The sequence below is a fragment of the Malurus melanocephalus genome, unplaced genomic scaffold (assembly GCF_030028575.1).
Source record: "Malurus melanocephalus ecotype Western Australia unplaced genomic scaffold, MMel_1.1 scaffold_56, whole genome shotgun sequence".
NCBI classification, from domain to species: Eukaryota; Metazoa; Chordata; class Aves; order Passeriformes; family Maluridae; genus Malurus; species Malurus melanocephalus.
This window is the reverse complement of record NW_026623288.1, coordinates 1,266,448-1,284,263: the sequence shown is the minus strand read 5'-3', so window position 1 is coordinate 1,284,263 and position 17,816 is coordinate 1,266,448. Positions and strand designations below refer to the sequence as shown.

The 17,816-nt window shown below is 41.1% G+C and overlaps 1 protein-coding gene across 4 annotated transcripts in view; it reads right to left on the bottom strand.

Annotated features, from left to right (window-relative positions):
- The window catches only part of GRIA3 (glutamate ionotropic receptor AMPA type subunit 3), a 141,075-nt gene that overhangs the window by 72,153 nt on the left and 51,106 nt on the right, over nt 1-17,816 (bottom strand). For all 4 annotated transcript variants that reach the window (XM_057365651.1, XM_057365650.1, XM_057365652.1 and 1 more), the window contains exon 4: nt 6,509-6,696. In XM_057365651.1, coding sequence (XP_057221634.1) covers nt 6,509-6,696 — 188 coding nt within the window. The remainder of the gene's footprint in view (nt 1-6,508; nt 6,697-17,816) is intronic.

Sequence of the window (17,816 nt, the reverse complement as noted above, 5' to 3'; positions counted from 1 at the left end):
TCAGTCAGCTGTGAAAAAAAAAGACAACTCTTGTGGAGCTTTTCTTTCACTGAGTTGGGACTTCTTCCCTTGTAAATGAACTGATGAGACACCAGAACTATCGCGCTGTCTCTGGTGATGTACAACGCCTGTTTGCACAGTGGTATTGTGCTATTACTATTCATTTTGATAGTGTGTTTCCTTCCTCTCCCTGCAGTTGGTTCATCTGAATTGTCGCCAAGATGGTTGGTTGCCTTGGAAACTAATTAAGGAAAGCCTTTGGTTTGAAGCAGAGTTTCAAGCATTAAACTATTTGAGAGACAGATGCAGAAATTAAGGTAATGTCTGCTAAGATGAAAGGGCTTATCCTTTATGTATAAGAAGAAAGAACTGCATTTAAATGCCAGGACTGAAACAAAGCAACTTATACACAAGGCTGGTTTTTAAAACCTGAAAGAGATGAGTAAGCGAGGGATTTCAAAATCAGTCAGGAGCTTAGAAGAGGTGACAAAGATTCACAGAGCTATTAGRGATGTGGAGATGGACAAATACAGAACAAAAAACTCAGGGGATCACATGTGGAACAAATTCTAGCCAGCTCTCCCTTTCCCTCAAATACTCTGTGTCTTTAAAACACTTCTTGTGAATGTTTTTGAAAAATACCTGTAGAGCAAATGAACAACCAAATCCTCTCCCCCAGCCCAGGTTTGGCACAAGAAGCATCCGTGAGTACATCTGCCCCCAAAGCACCCCAAATACAGCAGGGAGAGGCGAGGGCCAGTGGCCCTCAGGACCAACTTTGCTGCCGAGACTTTTTCACAAGGGTAACCACGAGAGCAGCTCAGACAACGTGGACATGGGCTAAATGATGAGGGGACCCTCAGAGGGCTCAGGACAAACAGGCACCATTTCTGTGCGCTGAGAGGCTGCAAAGTGAACTATACAGCAAACTGTGCTTTTACAGCTTCCTATTAACAGAGCAAACACAGTCYCTGTATGAGCACAGTGGTATCAATTTAAATATTGTATCCAGGATAATAGTTGACTCACTACTTGCAGAAGTATAACTGAGCAAAGATTTTGGTTCTCTGTACATTTAATGGCAATGCAGAGGCTGCCATATAAATATGMCTGTAGCAACATAACTGCACACTACACATATTGTGGTAAAAATATGCAAAATATTAAAACCAATGCATGTGTGTGCTTTGGTGTGTGGATTTATATCCCGTAAGTTATCATAAAATGTAAAATGAGTAACTGCTACAATCACAGAAAAATAAAAACTCTAATGGTGACTTCAGGTTCATACGCCCTTGGCACAAGAACCAAGAGTTGCTTGGCAGCAATCTTCTACATGCAGCTTCCACATTTACAGAGAGACATTTCTGGAGTAATTATTATTATTACTGATCAGATACCTTTAAAACTGTGCTTTAACRTCTTTTGAACACTTTTAAGCTTTGTGTGCCATTACTTCAATCATTCTGCAGGATGACTAATAAYGCTCTGATAAATTCCTCTCCTTTAGAGCTGGCTTGTTTTATGAAATCTGGAGACAGCTCTGGGAGACAATCCTTTTTACAAGCTAGAAATCCTCTCCTCAGGTATGTGTGAAAGGTGCTCTATGTGGGGCAGATTAACCCAAGATGTTGCTCTCTGTGCTTTAGCAATTCATCTCGTGCCCTTTAYGAGTTTCACAGCTGACAGGAGCAGGCCCTTTAAGGCAGATACAGCTGTCACTTTTGACTTATGCCCATTCTTTACTCACTCTTCTGCTGGCTCTGTCCTWGGGGTGACTGACCTAAGTAATTCCCCTTTCCTCCCCACATGTCCATATGGACTTGAGAGCTGCTGAAACTCCCTGGGTGTGAAGGGAAAGAAGTGACCTTTCATTCTGCTTTACATCCTGGTTTCAACAATACTCATGGGTACGTAATGAAGAAATGTCCTCAATTTTAAGTTTCTAGTTCATTGGAAATGTAAAAACGAGCTGTACCAGTTTCAGAGTGATGTTACACAACAGTGTACAAAGCAGATACTCTCCTGGAGCCTCAGCTGAACCCTGTCCTCTGCTCCCCACGCTCCAGACAGAGGATGGAGTCAGCYTGTGACACRRCTGTGGCCCTGAGCYCTGGAGAAGGTGACAGGGACACTGCTCTGSAGGGTGGCTAYGAGTGGCACCTTCAGARGACATGGCTCTGATGGGCTCCAAAWGCAAAGCAGAAGCTGCAGCTACCCACRGCTCTGCTGCAAGTGTCCCTCTGCATTTGGAGGCAATTGTATTTGAAATTGCTCTGGGGCACACAGGGAAACCCCCTCATAGCAGAACACATAAACCAGGAAGCTGACATGACAGCGGTGTTGAATTTTTTCAATTACATTTTTCYCTATTGTTATTTTTAACGACTGCTGGTCAACCCAATACTGCATTTCTGTGGTTTTTCTTACAACAGCCTAAACGTAAAAGCTGCTGTGCAGTGAGCCCACTCCTCTGAGATCTGAGCAGCTGGGGCTGTACTGAGAGCCTGCACACCTCCATCCTAATCTCAAAGTTTCAGACTCAAAGGTCAAGTCACAGTCAGTGCTTGCACAGGACAGAGCTCAGTCAATCAGATTACCCTCCTTAATCCCACTGATGCGTCACTTGAAGTTCTCTTTGACAGTCTGACTGTCATTGTAAAACTTTGGGGACCGCATTCTCTACTGTAATATTGCTTTTGCTTTGTGAGATGCTTTCACTCATACAGACACTGCCTTGGAGCCCAACCTTTATGACTAAGTTTGGAGATAGTCTCCTTTTGATAAAAGCATGCAGTCTCTGGAATAAACAGGTCTTTTGTTAAGTTTCACCATTTTAATCCTGAATGGAGTTTCTTCCTCCTCATTTTCCCTCAGGAGATTTTCTTMTAAATGGACATAAAGCCTCTCTAGTCTGAAACACAGCTTATTATCCTGGGAATAAGAAAAACATATTTCTTAACTCAAAAACATGTCTCTAAATACATGGTTGAGCAAGCTAAAGCTTACTGTTTGCTCTCAGAATAAAATGTTCTGTTTATGAGAACAAAATTTTATATCTATCTGTGAAGAAATACAGAATATTTTAGCATCAAGGGACAAGAAGTGTGGGGAGCTCATAAATTTTGCATGACATAAGTATTGCTATCTGTATTTTTKAGAGGCTAGTAGATTATTGGATTGGATATAGTTTTGTTGTGCAAGGGAGGATGTAGATCCATATTCTCWGTGGTTATAGAACTACARGGCAAGTGAAYAAACAGATGACAACTCACAGAATAWCTGCTGATGTCTCTGCTTCSCCTTACTCTACAGTGGAACAGGTTTGGGCAGGGTATCCACCCTAGGACAAAATATAAGGTGCATCATAAAATCTCCTGAATGGGGAACGAAAACAGATCGGGCCTGCAGTATGAAATTTGGCACAAAACAGGCTACTCAGGCCCAGCAGGAGCTGAAATGCCCTCTTTCMCCCACCTTGTATTTATTCACTGCTGGGAAGATCAGGTACCGGACAGCCCTGAGCAGAGAAATACTTCATATGACAGGTTACAGATCCTGGGAATGTAGGGGCATCCAGATGTGCCAGATGCTAAAGGCATATGGAATACTCAAGGTCACTGACTCACATGTCTGTACCATCGCTGGAGGAAGGCACAGAATATTCCAGAATGACCTGAAGTCTCAGAAGAAAATCCCCAGATATGTAATTGTCTTTGGATAAGCCTGAATTTTTGGGAGAGATGTATACCCTGCTCTGAACCGGCTTTAAAAAAGGATCAAAGGAAGAGAACTGCACACACTGGGCAGGCTGGTACAGGAAAAGAGGTCACTCTTATTGAATCCAAGCACTAACACAAAGCCATGATACATGGCTCCTGGAGCTCAGCACTGACAAGCCTGCTGAATGGGCTGGCCACGAGCCCAAAAGTCTGATAGCAAACTCACTGCGTGTGTAGACTGTTTAGTGGTTTACAGTCTGTTCATTTCTGCTATGACTTTTCTTCTTGAATAAGTTCTGTTTAAGCCTCTGCAACCCAGGGTCATTGGAAAATGCTGCTGCTGACTGAGAGAATGAAATGGCAGGTGCCACACAGYGAGCACACAAACCCCTCTCTGGAGGGAGGGGTCACTCTCAGCAGTTGAGGGGAGGGCTGACCTTTGAAGGTGTGCTCTGAGGAGRCCAGGAGAGGGACAGGGATGGAAAGGCAGCAGGGCTGAGGCAGCCTGTGCCAGCCCTTTGTGTGACACAATTGTCCATCAGTACCCTGGCACAGCAGCTCAGGCAGGTGGAGTGTCCTGGCTTCCTTTTGTTCCCACTGGGAAAAAAACTCTTCAAACCATCTGCAATCAAGTGCTAACAGGTTCAGATGTTGCTGCCTCTCAGCTGAGCAGCCTTCCCAGACTCCCCACACAGCACCAAATTGACTTTTGAAACTGCAATAAAACGCTAGATTTGAAATATGCAAATCCAGACTTATCTCTCCCCTCAATAATATGCTATCAGCAAACACAGTTGGCTAAAAAAATGACAACTCTCCACTCCCTTGAGCAAAGTGGATGGATGGATTTAAGTACCACACATGTTTGTGAAAACTTTCAACTACTTTATGAGAAGATARCAAGGTAAGCAGAGGAGATGGAAGGAAAAGCCTACAACTAATAATTGTTYAGCTATCAACCTAGGGTCCATCCACCTTTACTGACTTTCCCTGCAGAAATTTAAGTCACTGCTTTTCAGTATCCAATGAATAAACCTCTGCAAATTGTTGACAGAAGGTATTTTTAGCATCAGGGGCACCAGTGTGTACTGTAGAGTTTGGGGAAACCTGGAGGCCCCAGCAGTAGAATTTTACTTAACAGATGCTAATACATTGATTGAAGACTGAATCATACATTTAAGAAAATTCAAACTTGACTAGAGTTGAATTTAGAATAGCAGCAGAAAAGAGTTGCCAGTTTTTTTGCTACATGGTTTACTTGGTATATAGCTTTCCTTTTAGGCACCAAAATGGTTTGATTTTTTTTTCTCTCACTTGCACATTAGAAGAAAAAATGAGAACAAATGTAAATGAAGTTAGATAGATCAGACAAAAGGCCTGYTTCTCAGCTGAGAGTGGGCCCAAAGAGCTCTTTAAGCTTGGCTCAGGAGTGTTCTCCTGCAGCATTTTCAGAAGAGTGGGCTGTGGGTAGGTATGGTGTTTTGCATCTTTTCCAAGAACATGAGCAAATGAAAGAAAAAAAAAAAGAGAAGTTTCTTACACTTTTCAGTATGAATGTCCCTAAAGAGAGCACTCATCGTATTGCCTAAAAACCCAGTGTACAATGCAATGCTGTGTATTAGTACCACAAGCACACCGGTGGTCAGAATTAGGGACCAGCACAGCTCGTGCCCTGCTCTCCAGAGCATCTCTGTCCTTTCCTTTTCCTCTGTGAGCAGCAGCTGTGGCACTTGGCTGTCCCTCAGGGTGACCCTCACTCRTACACCTCATGGCTTGACAGCAACTGAATATTTTGACAAGGAACACAGCGAATACATTTTTCATGTTTCCCAGTTTGTTGGTCATTTACAACACAACATTTCTAAGAGATATGGTAATGCTTCATGAAAGCTAAATGTTACTCTTGTTCTGTTCCATACCATGAACCCACAGTTCAATTTACAAAATGGCAATAATCAGCGGGTTTTTCAGTGAATTCCCACATGCCTGTGAATTCCAAGCAGCGTGGATTTGGTTCCACACCAGCAGCAGCCCCCTGTGRGCACAGGCAGCACAGAGCTGTCCTGCATCTGCTCCTGACCATTTGTATCTGYTACTACAGCTCTTCAGGAATGCTGCACAGCACAACCAGAGGCACAGGCACTCTGGGCAGCAATTGGGATAGCCAGAGGGTATGGCCATTCCTCTGGGGCAAAGCAAACACTGCAAGAGCCATGCAAGAGCAAAACAGTCACTCCAAATGCATCTTCCCCCATGAAGGTGTTTAGACACTATCACCCACAATTTAAGCCTGTCAGCAGCACTGGCTGTGCAGACGGGAGGGATTTATGTACCAAAAAATGCTAATGAGTCATTTGGACTACCAGCTGAATTCTTCATTAGCAGCATTTCCCTCTGGGAGTTCTTTAAGATGATTCTATGATACTTCACTGGCTTTTTATTTCTTGTTTCCTGTTCCACTGAAGGAAGTGCACCTGTCTTGCAATCCCTACAAGCAGCCTTSATTCCAGTAATGTTACTCTGGCAGCTGCAGTTTTAGGTTCTTAACCTACTTAAAAATAATTCATTATTAACATTTAGGAAAAAATACCGCAGAAACATTTCCTGGTAGGTTACATGTAAGAGCTGCCACCAACCATGAGCATCACTGTGGCATTTTAATTTTACTAGGTAACTGGCCAGTTGTTGGGACTCACATCTCAAAGGATAATTAATTTCTAGAAATAGTTCTGGAAATATTAATGATGTCTGTCACAGAGAGATCAMAATTTCTGAAAAGCAGATACCTGTTCCAAAATGGTGTTGATTCTGTCTACTTCACAGTCAATTAAGTATCTTTTTTCTTGCCGTCTGTCCATCTCCTCTATAATTCTTCTGAACTCTTGAACATCTTTTATGTTTCCTACAGATCTGGCTGTCACTTGCCAGTTGTTCTGTACTGCTGCTTCCATAATCGCCTGAAGAATGGAAAATCCTGTGGGGGAAGAGACAATGCAACCGTTTAAAAACAGAACAAAAATAAAAACTATTTTGAATGTTTGACAAAGAGTTCACAAAAATTTGCATCATCTAAAGGGACACAGACTATCAGAGAGCCTGCAATTGCTTCATTACTTGAGAAAACAACAGTGTAGGGACCAGTTTCTTCTCTCAGCGATGCCATTGGCAAAGTCACTGACTTCAGCAGAATGGCTTGGTGGTATATGACTGCAAGGCATATCAGATCTGTCCAATATATCATCTTATGACCCTCTCAGGGATGTTTATGGTCATGCTGGGGTCTGTGCCAGCTGAGAATAGGAGCCTGCAGCCATTACTTGGGCACAAGTCCATGAGCCTGAGGAGTGGGACAGAAGGGGTGATGTGCCTGTGCAGACTGCAGCAATGGGTCATGAACTGGCAGGGATCCAAACATTGCTCCAGAATGACAATTAAACCAAGCTCATTGGAGCCACATCCACAAGGGAACACTTTACTGGTACTCACTTTGATTTCAAAAATTGTTTTTAAATATGGAGTCTAGCAGCATTAACCACGCTTTGAATGTGTTCATTAAGGTAATACCAACTCATTTAGCATCCTCAACACAGGAGAGAAGCAGCACAGAACGACCAAGGACTGCACAATGGGAAACTACAGAGGCAAGCAGCATTTCATTTGTTGGGAACAGCTGTGCCTCGGGACAGGCAGAGCCCAAGCCCCTGAGTGAAAAGTGGTGGAACTGGAGACAGTTCTGTCCAGTTGTGCTATGTAGGAGTCATCAGATAATGATTTGCATCCCTTTACTGCAGTATGTAGCTGGGAACTTGCATTACCTGCTTTCATTCAGGAAATCTGATTTTGTGCAGAGTTCTAATTGTTTCAATTCTGAGCAGAGGCCAAGCAAAGACGGAGGTCATTCACTTCCAGCACACACAGTGATTTCCAGTAGTTTTATTGTACAGAAGCATATCCATGTAAGTGCTTCTGTCCAGATAATTTGCAAAACTTTCAGTCCAATTATTAATTCATACTGTGTGTTTCTTATCCACAGTCTGATTYAGAAAGCTCATACACAAGCACATAAACACACAGGATCAACAACCAATGAATTCTGCTCTGCAATAACCAGTTCCCTACACTTGTGAAAATGAAAGGAGTTTGAGCTGGAGAGGAACAACACGTCCACTGCTGAGAATTACACCAACAGCCATTCTGAACTCAGACATCCTTGTGGAGGAGCGATGACAAAGAACTTGTGCAGCAGCCTGATCTTCCACAGCCTGCTGTAAATCTGTAGTGCMTGTCTGAAGCCAGAGGAGCTGCACCATTACCTCATTACAGACACAAACAAGGGAAGAGTGATTTTCTGGATTGCAATTAGATTATTATAATTTACCATGCGACTTCCTTAGGTCTCACACAAATRCCCTCTCTTCCCCTGTGCAGCCTCCTTGATTCTTAATGCTTTTCTTTGTATGAATGCACTTTACTATCCCATGAAAGGTGGTGACAATTAATATGTACGCTGGTTGAGAATTCTTTCTGGCATCTTCTTTCCTCTGAGACTACTGAAAGAGAGGCATTTACATATGTATAGTACAATGAACTCAGTCTTCCTTAACATCATATTTTACAAAAATGGTTGTGATGTCTGTGACAGCATTGTGATCCCATTCCATGTAGGAGGAAGATCTAAGCCTAAGATACTTTGTTGGCTGCAAATGAGGAATTTTGATGTGGAAACATAAATACCACTAATGGGAATTTACAAATGCTTTGTGTACAAAGATTCTGCTAAGTAATAAATATTTACAACTTTGATTCATCATTCATATAACATCTAAGCATGAACCTTGAGCTTGCTGTAAACAACAACAGTCCATAAGTCCATTTTTTYCTACTCCAGATTGAAAAAATTACTTCAAAATATTATGGAAAATTGACACTTAAAAATATCTGTAGCTCTGTTTTTTTGCTAATGACACAGACAAAGCTTATGAACCATCTGAAGGAAAGAAGGAAAACAATTATGYTGGAGTGAAGATGCCACTGGTTGACTGACATGTTCCCAGTTTCAGTTAACACTGAGTCAGAACTAGCATTGTCAAACCTTGAATATCTCAGAAGAAAGTTGGGCAATTTTCCTAATTTTGTGCAATTGCATGTTTGTGTGGGTTWGAGTGTGTTTTTGTTTGCTTGTGTATTAGTCAGTGGTTACCATTTCAGGAAAGAGAAGAGCAAGGTTACTCAGCAGCCTTTCTCYTATGCATGAAAATACATTTACAGTAAACTAAGAGCGAAAAGTTTCAGAGCTGCCTAATTTCTGTCTTCTCTGCCTCCTCTTTCTCCTTGTCACATCAAGTCTTTACAATCACAGTCCTCTTTACCCTTGCCAGTTCCTGAAATCCTCCCTATGGGCCCTGTCTGTGCTGTGCCAGCTCCCCTCTCTTGGGTCCTCTCCTTGCTTTGAGCAGAGCCATTTGTCCTTCCCAGCTCGTTAGGCCAGTCCTCTGTGACCTTTGCAGAGCCCAAATCCCCYGCTTTACCAAAGCTTGGTTCAAACCTCCTGCTCTCAGGAGGGTGGCACTCGCACCCTCGCCGTTCCAGCCTCCAGCACCATTTACTGTATTTTAACATCGTTGCCCATTACGTGGTATTTCTGTAAACAACATGTTCCAGGCTCCAGCTGCACTTTACCATTARAAGAGCTGTTACATAAGCCGTGTGATTGTTTAACTAAAAGGACCATTTTATCTTCAAATGCGAACTTTTCTTTCTCTTTAGCATAACAATGCAAGCTGTGCCAGTTTGGGGGCACTGCCTGCGTAATGAGAAATTATTTCCTGTGCTCTGTGCTCGTAGGTGACCAGGCCTGTACTCGGTGCTTTTCACACCCTGTCCTCAGGGAGCTTTCACCTTTGAAAACTCCACAAGGAGTGCTCACCCCTGAACACCCTGAAGGTGCAGAATTCTTACAGGTACCCCTCATCTCATTCCCCCTAAAGGAGAAAGCAACAGACATCCATGGCAATGATCTCCAGTCCAAAGTTTTTGTCTACTGTGCATCACATCTACTCCAAAAAGACTAAAGAACTGATAATTCACCACAAATCTGTGGGGAAGCCATGTAGGGAGGAGGGCTTTCATCTACACTGTTGCCTGTTCATGCTACTTCCATCAAGACACCCAAAAACCATTCGTTAAGGCAAAAAAAGCTGTCATCCTCCTAGAACATGACAGCAACGAGATAATTTTGACATGGGTACACAATATCATCACAAAATTGAGTGGCTGGTCATTCTGTAGTCATTAACACCAACACAGATCCCACGAAAAAATTTATTTGGACCACAATCTGATCTTTCAACCTCTCTTTTTTCAGTCATACCTTGGATGTGAAAAAGCAGTAGGATGAAAGGCAGGTATTATTTCTGCAAACACTGTTTCTGAGGTTAGCCACGTGGCCATACTTGGCAGGCCATGTAACACAGGTTGCTCCTGTCACYTTTGAATGCAATCTCACAAGTTAATCTGATCTACACTACTAAAAGCTTAGAGAATCCTGTCCTTAATATTCAAATGTGCCATTGTCTGGCTTATTCTTAAAATATTGATGAATTCAGAGAGCTAACCCTGCAAAATGATTGGGCTGAAGGTAAATATGGTAATAAAAGCAGAACAAAACAAGTGCCCAGCTTGCCTCTCTGTGAGCTGAAGCAAGTATTTTGAGTTTTGCAGACTGAACCTTGCAATGAAGGAAAACATTCTATATGAATTTCCCTTAAAGAAGGGAAAATATTATTTGTTGCAATGCTWTCTCTGTACTTTCAGCAACCCAGACGGAATTACATTCTGGCCAGTCCTCCCTGAAGCTGGACTAAGACACAAATTCACCCAATATCTCCCTACTTCTGACAGGGAAGCAAAGTCTGTACTTCAGTCTTTCCAACCATTCCTCTGATACCAGCATCTCTCAACYGACCCTACTAAAAAAATTAAGAAGACCTTTCACTCTTTTGCATCTCTGAAGGTTCACAAAGCTTCTCCCACATCCACATAGGCAAAATTCATCTCAGCAGGTTGCTCAGCCATCCGAAATTGTATGTACTACATCACTGAACTTCCTCTTGTTTAAATAACAGCAATCATTAATGTGACATGACTAAACAAMCCCACTGGAACATCTGTAGTGTCACATGAGCCCTTGCAGTTGGCACCAAAGTACTTACTGAAAAAATCACCACTTATGTAAATCTCTTTTCCTGAATGTTCTTGCTAGGATTTTGGACCTTTAGCCTCCTACAGAAGTGAAGCAGCACTTGCTGTTCCTTTTGCCTTGCTGATCTGTGAGGGGTGTATTTCCCTGACGTGCGGTGTGCTTGTGCCACCTGAATGAACATCGGCTCTAATCTGAATATTCGTGTTTTGAACTGTGTATCTGGGACATGATACAAAGCTCTACGCTTCTGCCCCATGAGCAAACTGCAGGGATTTAAGTATTAAGCTGTGTTTGACAAAGGCACGATGATCTGACAAAAAGGAGCCCATCCAGGCAAGTGATTCCCTGTGACAAATACAAATTCTAAGACACCAGCTTACGCTCCAAGTGTACCAGAGGTTGGTAAGTTGAGATACACTTGGATATTCTGTGTKTTTGGCACTGAGCTGAACATAATTTGAAAGCAAACAGAACAATACATTAGACATGTGTCTAAAAAAACCAACTAGCCAACCCCAAACATTCCCCACCATCCAAAATCCCAAGGTGTCTGTGGGGCAAGTACTTCCCATAACCTGGGTCTGCTTAACAACTTTATAGGAGGGGAGCAAGTAAGGACCAAGCTACTAAACCCGTCTCCAGGAAGAAATGCAGCAAATGATGAGCACCCTGGARTGTTCTTTCAGCCTAACACACTTAAGTTCAAATTATTAAACAAACAGAACAAGTGGATTCCATCAGGTTTTGACCCAGTCACTTCTAGCTGGTAACCAACATGTAAAGTGTTACACTCCACTACTCTGGTAGCAGACAACTTTCTAGACCAAGTAACAAACACATTCTAATGACATGTTTTTTTTTTTTATTTCTGCTTTTTCTGTTCGGTAAACCTCTAGTTTCCCCTGTTCACACAGCACAGTAGTGCAACCTGTCATCCATAAACACAGAAATACACACAAATAGATATGACAGCTTGGTTGAGTGAATGTGAACTTGCCTGGCTCTAAAGGAGAATTTACAGGAACCATCTGGTTCATATTTGTTAGAGATGGGATACAGCTAAAACTGCAGAAATTCAGAGCTGCTGAATGCAAGTAAAATCCCTTTTTTTTCCCCACTCCTTCTGAATCCATTTCACCTTGATCTATTCTTTCATAACAACCTTGTATCAAACTCACYTCTCATTTTATGCAAGTTTTAGGTCAGTGCAACGATGTTGTTTTTGAATGAAGCTGTGCCAGTGTAAAATGAGAGCAATGGAGTAAGGGATCAAAGAGTTCAATAACCAAGGACAAGACAAAAAGATGCCGTAAGCAATGCTGTCACTTCCGCAGGGGGACTTATTCATATGACTTTCACACTGTTGTGGGCAAATCAGCTGGTGTAGGACAGATAGGGGATACCTCAGTACAAGGATATGATCCAAACTTTATCAAAAGAGCTGTGTTCCAGTTTTAGCTTTGCTATGCAAATCTTTATTTAAATAATTTTCAAAGGAATAATAATTGAGTGAACAGCTTCTGGATAGAGATTGGTAACAGAACAGACGAGATGGAGCCACTTCAAAACCAGAGTAGATGCTGTTTGAGGAAAGTGTAACAGGTAAACAATTGTGCAGAGAAGGCAGAACTAGCACAGAAAATCAGAAAACGGAATAATGAATTCTGAGAAGTGACAGAAGGTGAAGAGCACTGTGTTGTCCAGTGGTGGCACAGGCTGCAGGGTGTCCTCTGTGTACTGATGTTGATGAAACTGATGTTGATGCTACCAGTGAGATACAAATCTGCAGAGGTAAATTCATGCCCAGCACCAATTTCCCTGAGTGCCCTGAATTGTCTAGCAAGGACATGTCCCAAGTGCCATCAGCAAACCCAAAACAGACCATTTGCTGAGTGTCTTTCATCCTACTGGTATCAGGAAGTCAACACCATAACCTTAGAACAGTACCACAGCCTTGCCCTGATGCAGCTTTCTGTAGAGGCTCCTTTTCCTTTTCTTCACCTTTGAGCTCCTACAGCTCCCAGCCATGGTTYTGCAGCCTCACTGCCTCTTGCATGSAGCAAGCAAGAAGCCTTGCTGCTTGCATCAGACCAGCCTTCAGCTGAAAAGCATTTGAATGATATAATCAGAATAGAAGCTTCTTTAAGTAAAAATAGCAGAAACCAAGATACTAACAAGATATTACCAACCATTTCCTTCAGACCCATCAGAGATGGTTTTAAATATTTTTCTTCCATTACCCCTGTGCATTGGTTACTGAGAAAAACAGAGCTAGTCATGGAYAGAAAATATCTCAGCCATAATCCTCCTGACACCAGACACCATGAACTGACCATAATGRAGCCTAAGTGAGATGCCTTGGACTTCACCTGTCCTTTTCTTCAGGCAAATTTGGATGACAGTCTCTTATATTCTCTTTCTAGTCAGAAGAGAGAGATTCCATATAATTTTTCTGTGATTGAATCGTGCATGAAGATGAATGGAAGAAAACACATAAAGAACAAAGCTGTGTAAGGCATCATCATCAGTATCACTCACATCCTTTACCTGCAATTGAGAAACTAAACCAGAACAAAAATCCCAACGTGTTGACTTGCACTCAGCTGATGAGGCTAATTACTGCATGTTAAATGTATATATCTAATTGTGTTTACATATTTATCTCRGAAAAAAAGGTTCTAATTAGGAATCACAGAGTTAACAATTATCAGTTGAGTGAAGACGACCTGTCCACTCAATTCCATGTAAAGCCAKTTCCATCCCTATGGCATCTCAGAATACATTTTCCTCTTATTTACTGGAGTAAGCCGAATAGCTACAAGCCCCCAGTGAGCTGGAATACTGATGGAAACCATTATTTATTATTCCAGGTGAAGTTGCACAATTCTGATACAATTACAAATAGAGTTAAGAAGGAAAGCATGGAATTATCACTTGAAAAACAAAATTAAAATGAATTCTTTTTAGGCTTAAATAACTTTTTTTTTTTTTAGCCAAAAGAGAGCGTCACTGCCTTTATTCTGTTAAAGGCAATAGATGTTCTGGAAAAAGGAAACTTACTCACTTAYCAACAGCAGAGGATTTTGAAAATACCTAAAACTTGGTTTCATATATCCAAASAGTGAAAAACATAATTTCAAAGTATGCTGTAAAATTAAAAATATTGATAACACAAATTAACTCTTAACAACAATACATCACAGTGTTTAGCATGAGCGTGCGAGAGTATAACTGTCTCCCTTCTCGTAAAAACATGTTTAGAACTGTTGAGTATAAAAGTGATAAATATTATTCCTTTGAAGAAACAATCACAGGAGATTATGGTAATCAGACTATGAACTGAAATACATATTCATCACAAAAAAAAAACTCCTGGATTCACCTCAGATAAATGTCTTGGAAAAAAAAAGCTAGTTGAATTGTCCTCAAACATAGTAAAATTATTCTTTCTGACCYTCAGTCAATCATGTTAGAAAAATATTTATTCCATTTCCTAACCTTTATCTACTCTTTCTGTTGTCAAACTACCTGAGCAAACAGATCTTATGCCTCTGAGAATTTTCATTAACAGATGCTATCAGCCTTTCAAAGTCTCTCTTCATCAACATCTCACCCTTTAGTAGCCAGCATTATAATTGCCCTTGCAGCTGGAATGTGTCTCATGTCTCAACTCATAAGTTAATTTCCTTTTATTTATTCTGAACACAAAAAAAAATAGCAATCAAAGGGTGACTACCGAGCTTAAAAGTATTCTGAAATTTAAATGAGTTTTTATGGTAATATAAATGATAATTTATGGATCCATATTCACAGTCTGCATATGTGTTTCTTTTTTATCACTCAACTGGCTATTTCTGCCTTGTTTTTACTAATAGCTGGCAATGTGGAGCTTTTATATTGCACCATTCCCTATATTTTTTCAGTACAAGCATTTCTCTTCATAACAAYGATGACTTTGTTGATTACAAGGCCTCATATTAATTCTAAACCAGTCWATATACCCCCTAACTACCTGCTAATACAGATTTGATCTGAATTGAGCTTGAACATACAAATAGAGTCCTGCTTTGACCAGAGCACAGGATCTACTGCCAGACCTGCTTTCTACTGGTGCCTCCTGCAGAGAGGCCACAGGGTGACAATTTATAGAGTTACTGGAGAATTCACCTGGCATCAATAGGCAGCACAAAGCTTGGGTAASAAGGTACCTTTCAAAACACTTTACACAGATGAGGATGGACTGGCTCTGTGTCAGTGACCTAACTCCCTTCCTTCTTGCACTGAAGTGCTCTGTGTCTCAAAAAGAACCTGGTTTATTCTGCAGGGTGGTGACACACAACAGGCTCATGTCAGCTGCAGATTAGAGACTTCCCACTGCCACTCAGGAAATCCCTTTGGTTWTACCTGCTCTTGAAGAAAGACACTAAAGGGGAAAAAACAGTGCCTTGCTTTCATTATTAGACCCTGTAACCATATTTGGCTATTAGATGTCTCTTTCATTGCATCMAAAATCATTATTTCCCTTCTCTTACCACAGAATATTTTTTGGCTGCTTCCATTAGTGCACACGGTGTTCCTGATTTAGCTCAGGAGGGCAGCTCACATGAAATATTAGGCTGGATTATAGAGAAATGTGCAAACATTTCAGTGTAATTATTCACTAAACAGAGACGGGGATGTGATTCAAACATTTAACTCTGGCTTCATCTCTCCAAGTTTCAATGTGCTCAGTTGGGGAAGGAAGGAGAAAGGTATTCTTGGAGTTGGCTCCACAAATCAGCAAGGTCTGGGCTTCAGATCCAGACTTTTCTACAGCACAAGATATTTACAAGATATTTATTGAAAAAAATAAGGAAAAAAAAATAACATTGGTAGGCATGGGCAGAATTTGTCTGATTTACTGCTCTGATAACTGACAGCTTGGAAATACCAGTATGACAGGCTTCACAAAGAAACTGGACTCAGGGAATAAYCTATATGACTTCAAAGGCAACTTCAGCAGAGGCTCAGCCTTACCTTACAGTCACCTTGGGCAAAACCTGGTCCTGCATATAAAGAACCTCTTGACAGACATGCATATGCCCTCAAAATTTGTCCAAAAATTAGCATAATGGAAGTGTGCACTGCTGGATCACTGTGAACACGGAGCAGTATCAGCAAGAGGTCAGGCATCCTTCACAAATTCATGTCCACAAGATCTTTGTTAACTCCTGCTGACCTATAGACTCCTGTCTACCCATGACTACACAGTAAAATCACTGAACATGTAAAACTGCACTTCTTTGTTTTATGTCATAAATAAATGCAGGAAAAAGGTCTTGTTCTTGCATGGTAAATAGTAAAGGTTCTGTTAAATGATCTAGAAATGGCAATATGCAGAGAATTTTGAAACAACTAATACTTTTGCCTATGATTCTCTCAGAAATGGGTTCACTTCACAGGTTCATCTGTCTTTCATTTTCAAAATGACTTGGGTAGGATGGTGGGAGCAGGTTTTCAAGGTGATTRGGATGCAGATGCTGAAGAACCTCAGCAGGTGAGGTATCTGCACTCCACTCAATGACAGCCCTGCACAGATCTCACTGATGTGCTTTTCACAATGTCACTCTGTGTGTGTTCAAACCCTAAATACCTCTGAAAGACCTGTCCTATGTGCCTTTGGAAATACTTACCAAAATAGGATATCTGCATCTCAGGATATRTACTCTGTGGCCTGCTTAAAAAGTGGCACAGAATTCTCTACAGAATATGCTGTTAATTAGTTATTTCACTGCAACATGTTCAACAAGTGCACAGATAAGGACTGTCAGAGCTAAATGGGATGTACATATATCTGAGACAGGCTATCAATTATTAGCTTGAAGAAGAAAAGGAAGATGTAAAATTCCCCTCCAAAGTTGCACAGTGGTAGATTATATTACAAGGAAGGGGATGCATGCAAACCACATACCTCTGTTTTCATAGTTTCAAACGAAATTGTTTTCTCAGAGYTGCTTTGTAAAATTAGGAAGCTGGAGCAAACTTATCCTTGAGACCAGACAGGCTCAGTACTCCAATTATATTGGGTTTTACACACAATTATGCTGCCAAGTGTTTATTATTATTATTATTTAAAATGCTTATATGTTATTTGAATATTCAATTTGATAATCAGTGAAACAAAAGAACTCTTTTATTCCATTTGCTTTGATATTATACTGATGCATGACTACTCTTCCATGAATCCAAAGCCTCACAAATCTGATTGCATGGTTAGCAAACTACAATGCTTAGCAGAAATACGTAAAAACTTTAGCTTTATCTAATCTGAAGGAGAAAATACASAGAGACTGGCACACACAGCTAGAGGCCCAAGCACTGATAGCTCTGATCTCCCAGTTTGCCATTACTGGAGTCATTCAAGCAAAGAAAGATTTCACAGAACAAGGGAGGTCCCTGGTATGGAGAGTGGAAAAGTTTTGTTTTGTGCAAATCAATACTTCAAACCAAAATGTTCTTGTTCCATCACCGCCCTCCTGCAACAGGGTGACACTTCTTGTCTACTTTCATTTTTTAMCCCCAAGTAAAGTCAGTAAGACATCTTTAACACTTTCTGCCACTGTAATTATCTCTGTGCAGGTATGAAATACAAGGGGAAACCAGGTCGGTCACGCCTGCAAGCAAATGGAGTTGACTTCAATAAGAAATTTCCATCTAACCTTACTAATTATTAATGTACAGATGTTCTAGGCTCAAAATATAATGCCTGTGCTTACTCCAGGGACATGGTCCCCTCTGATTGTACTCAATACTAACCAACACTCCCCCTGCAGTGAAATATCAAGCCAACAGCTTTCTTTTTATAGCAGAAAGTTCTATTATTGTTTCTGGGCAAGGAAAAAAAAAAAAAAAAA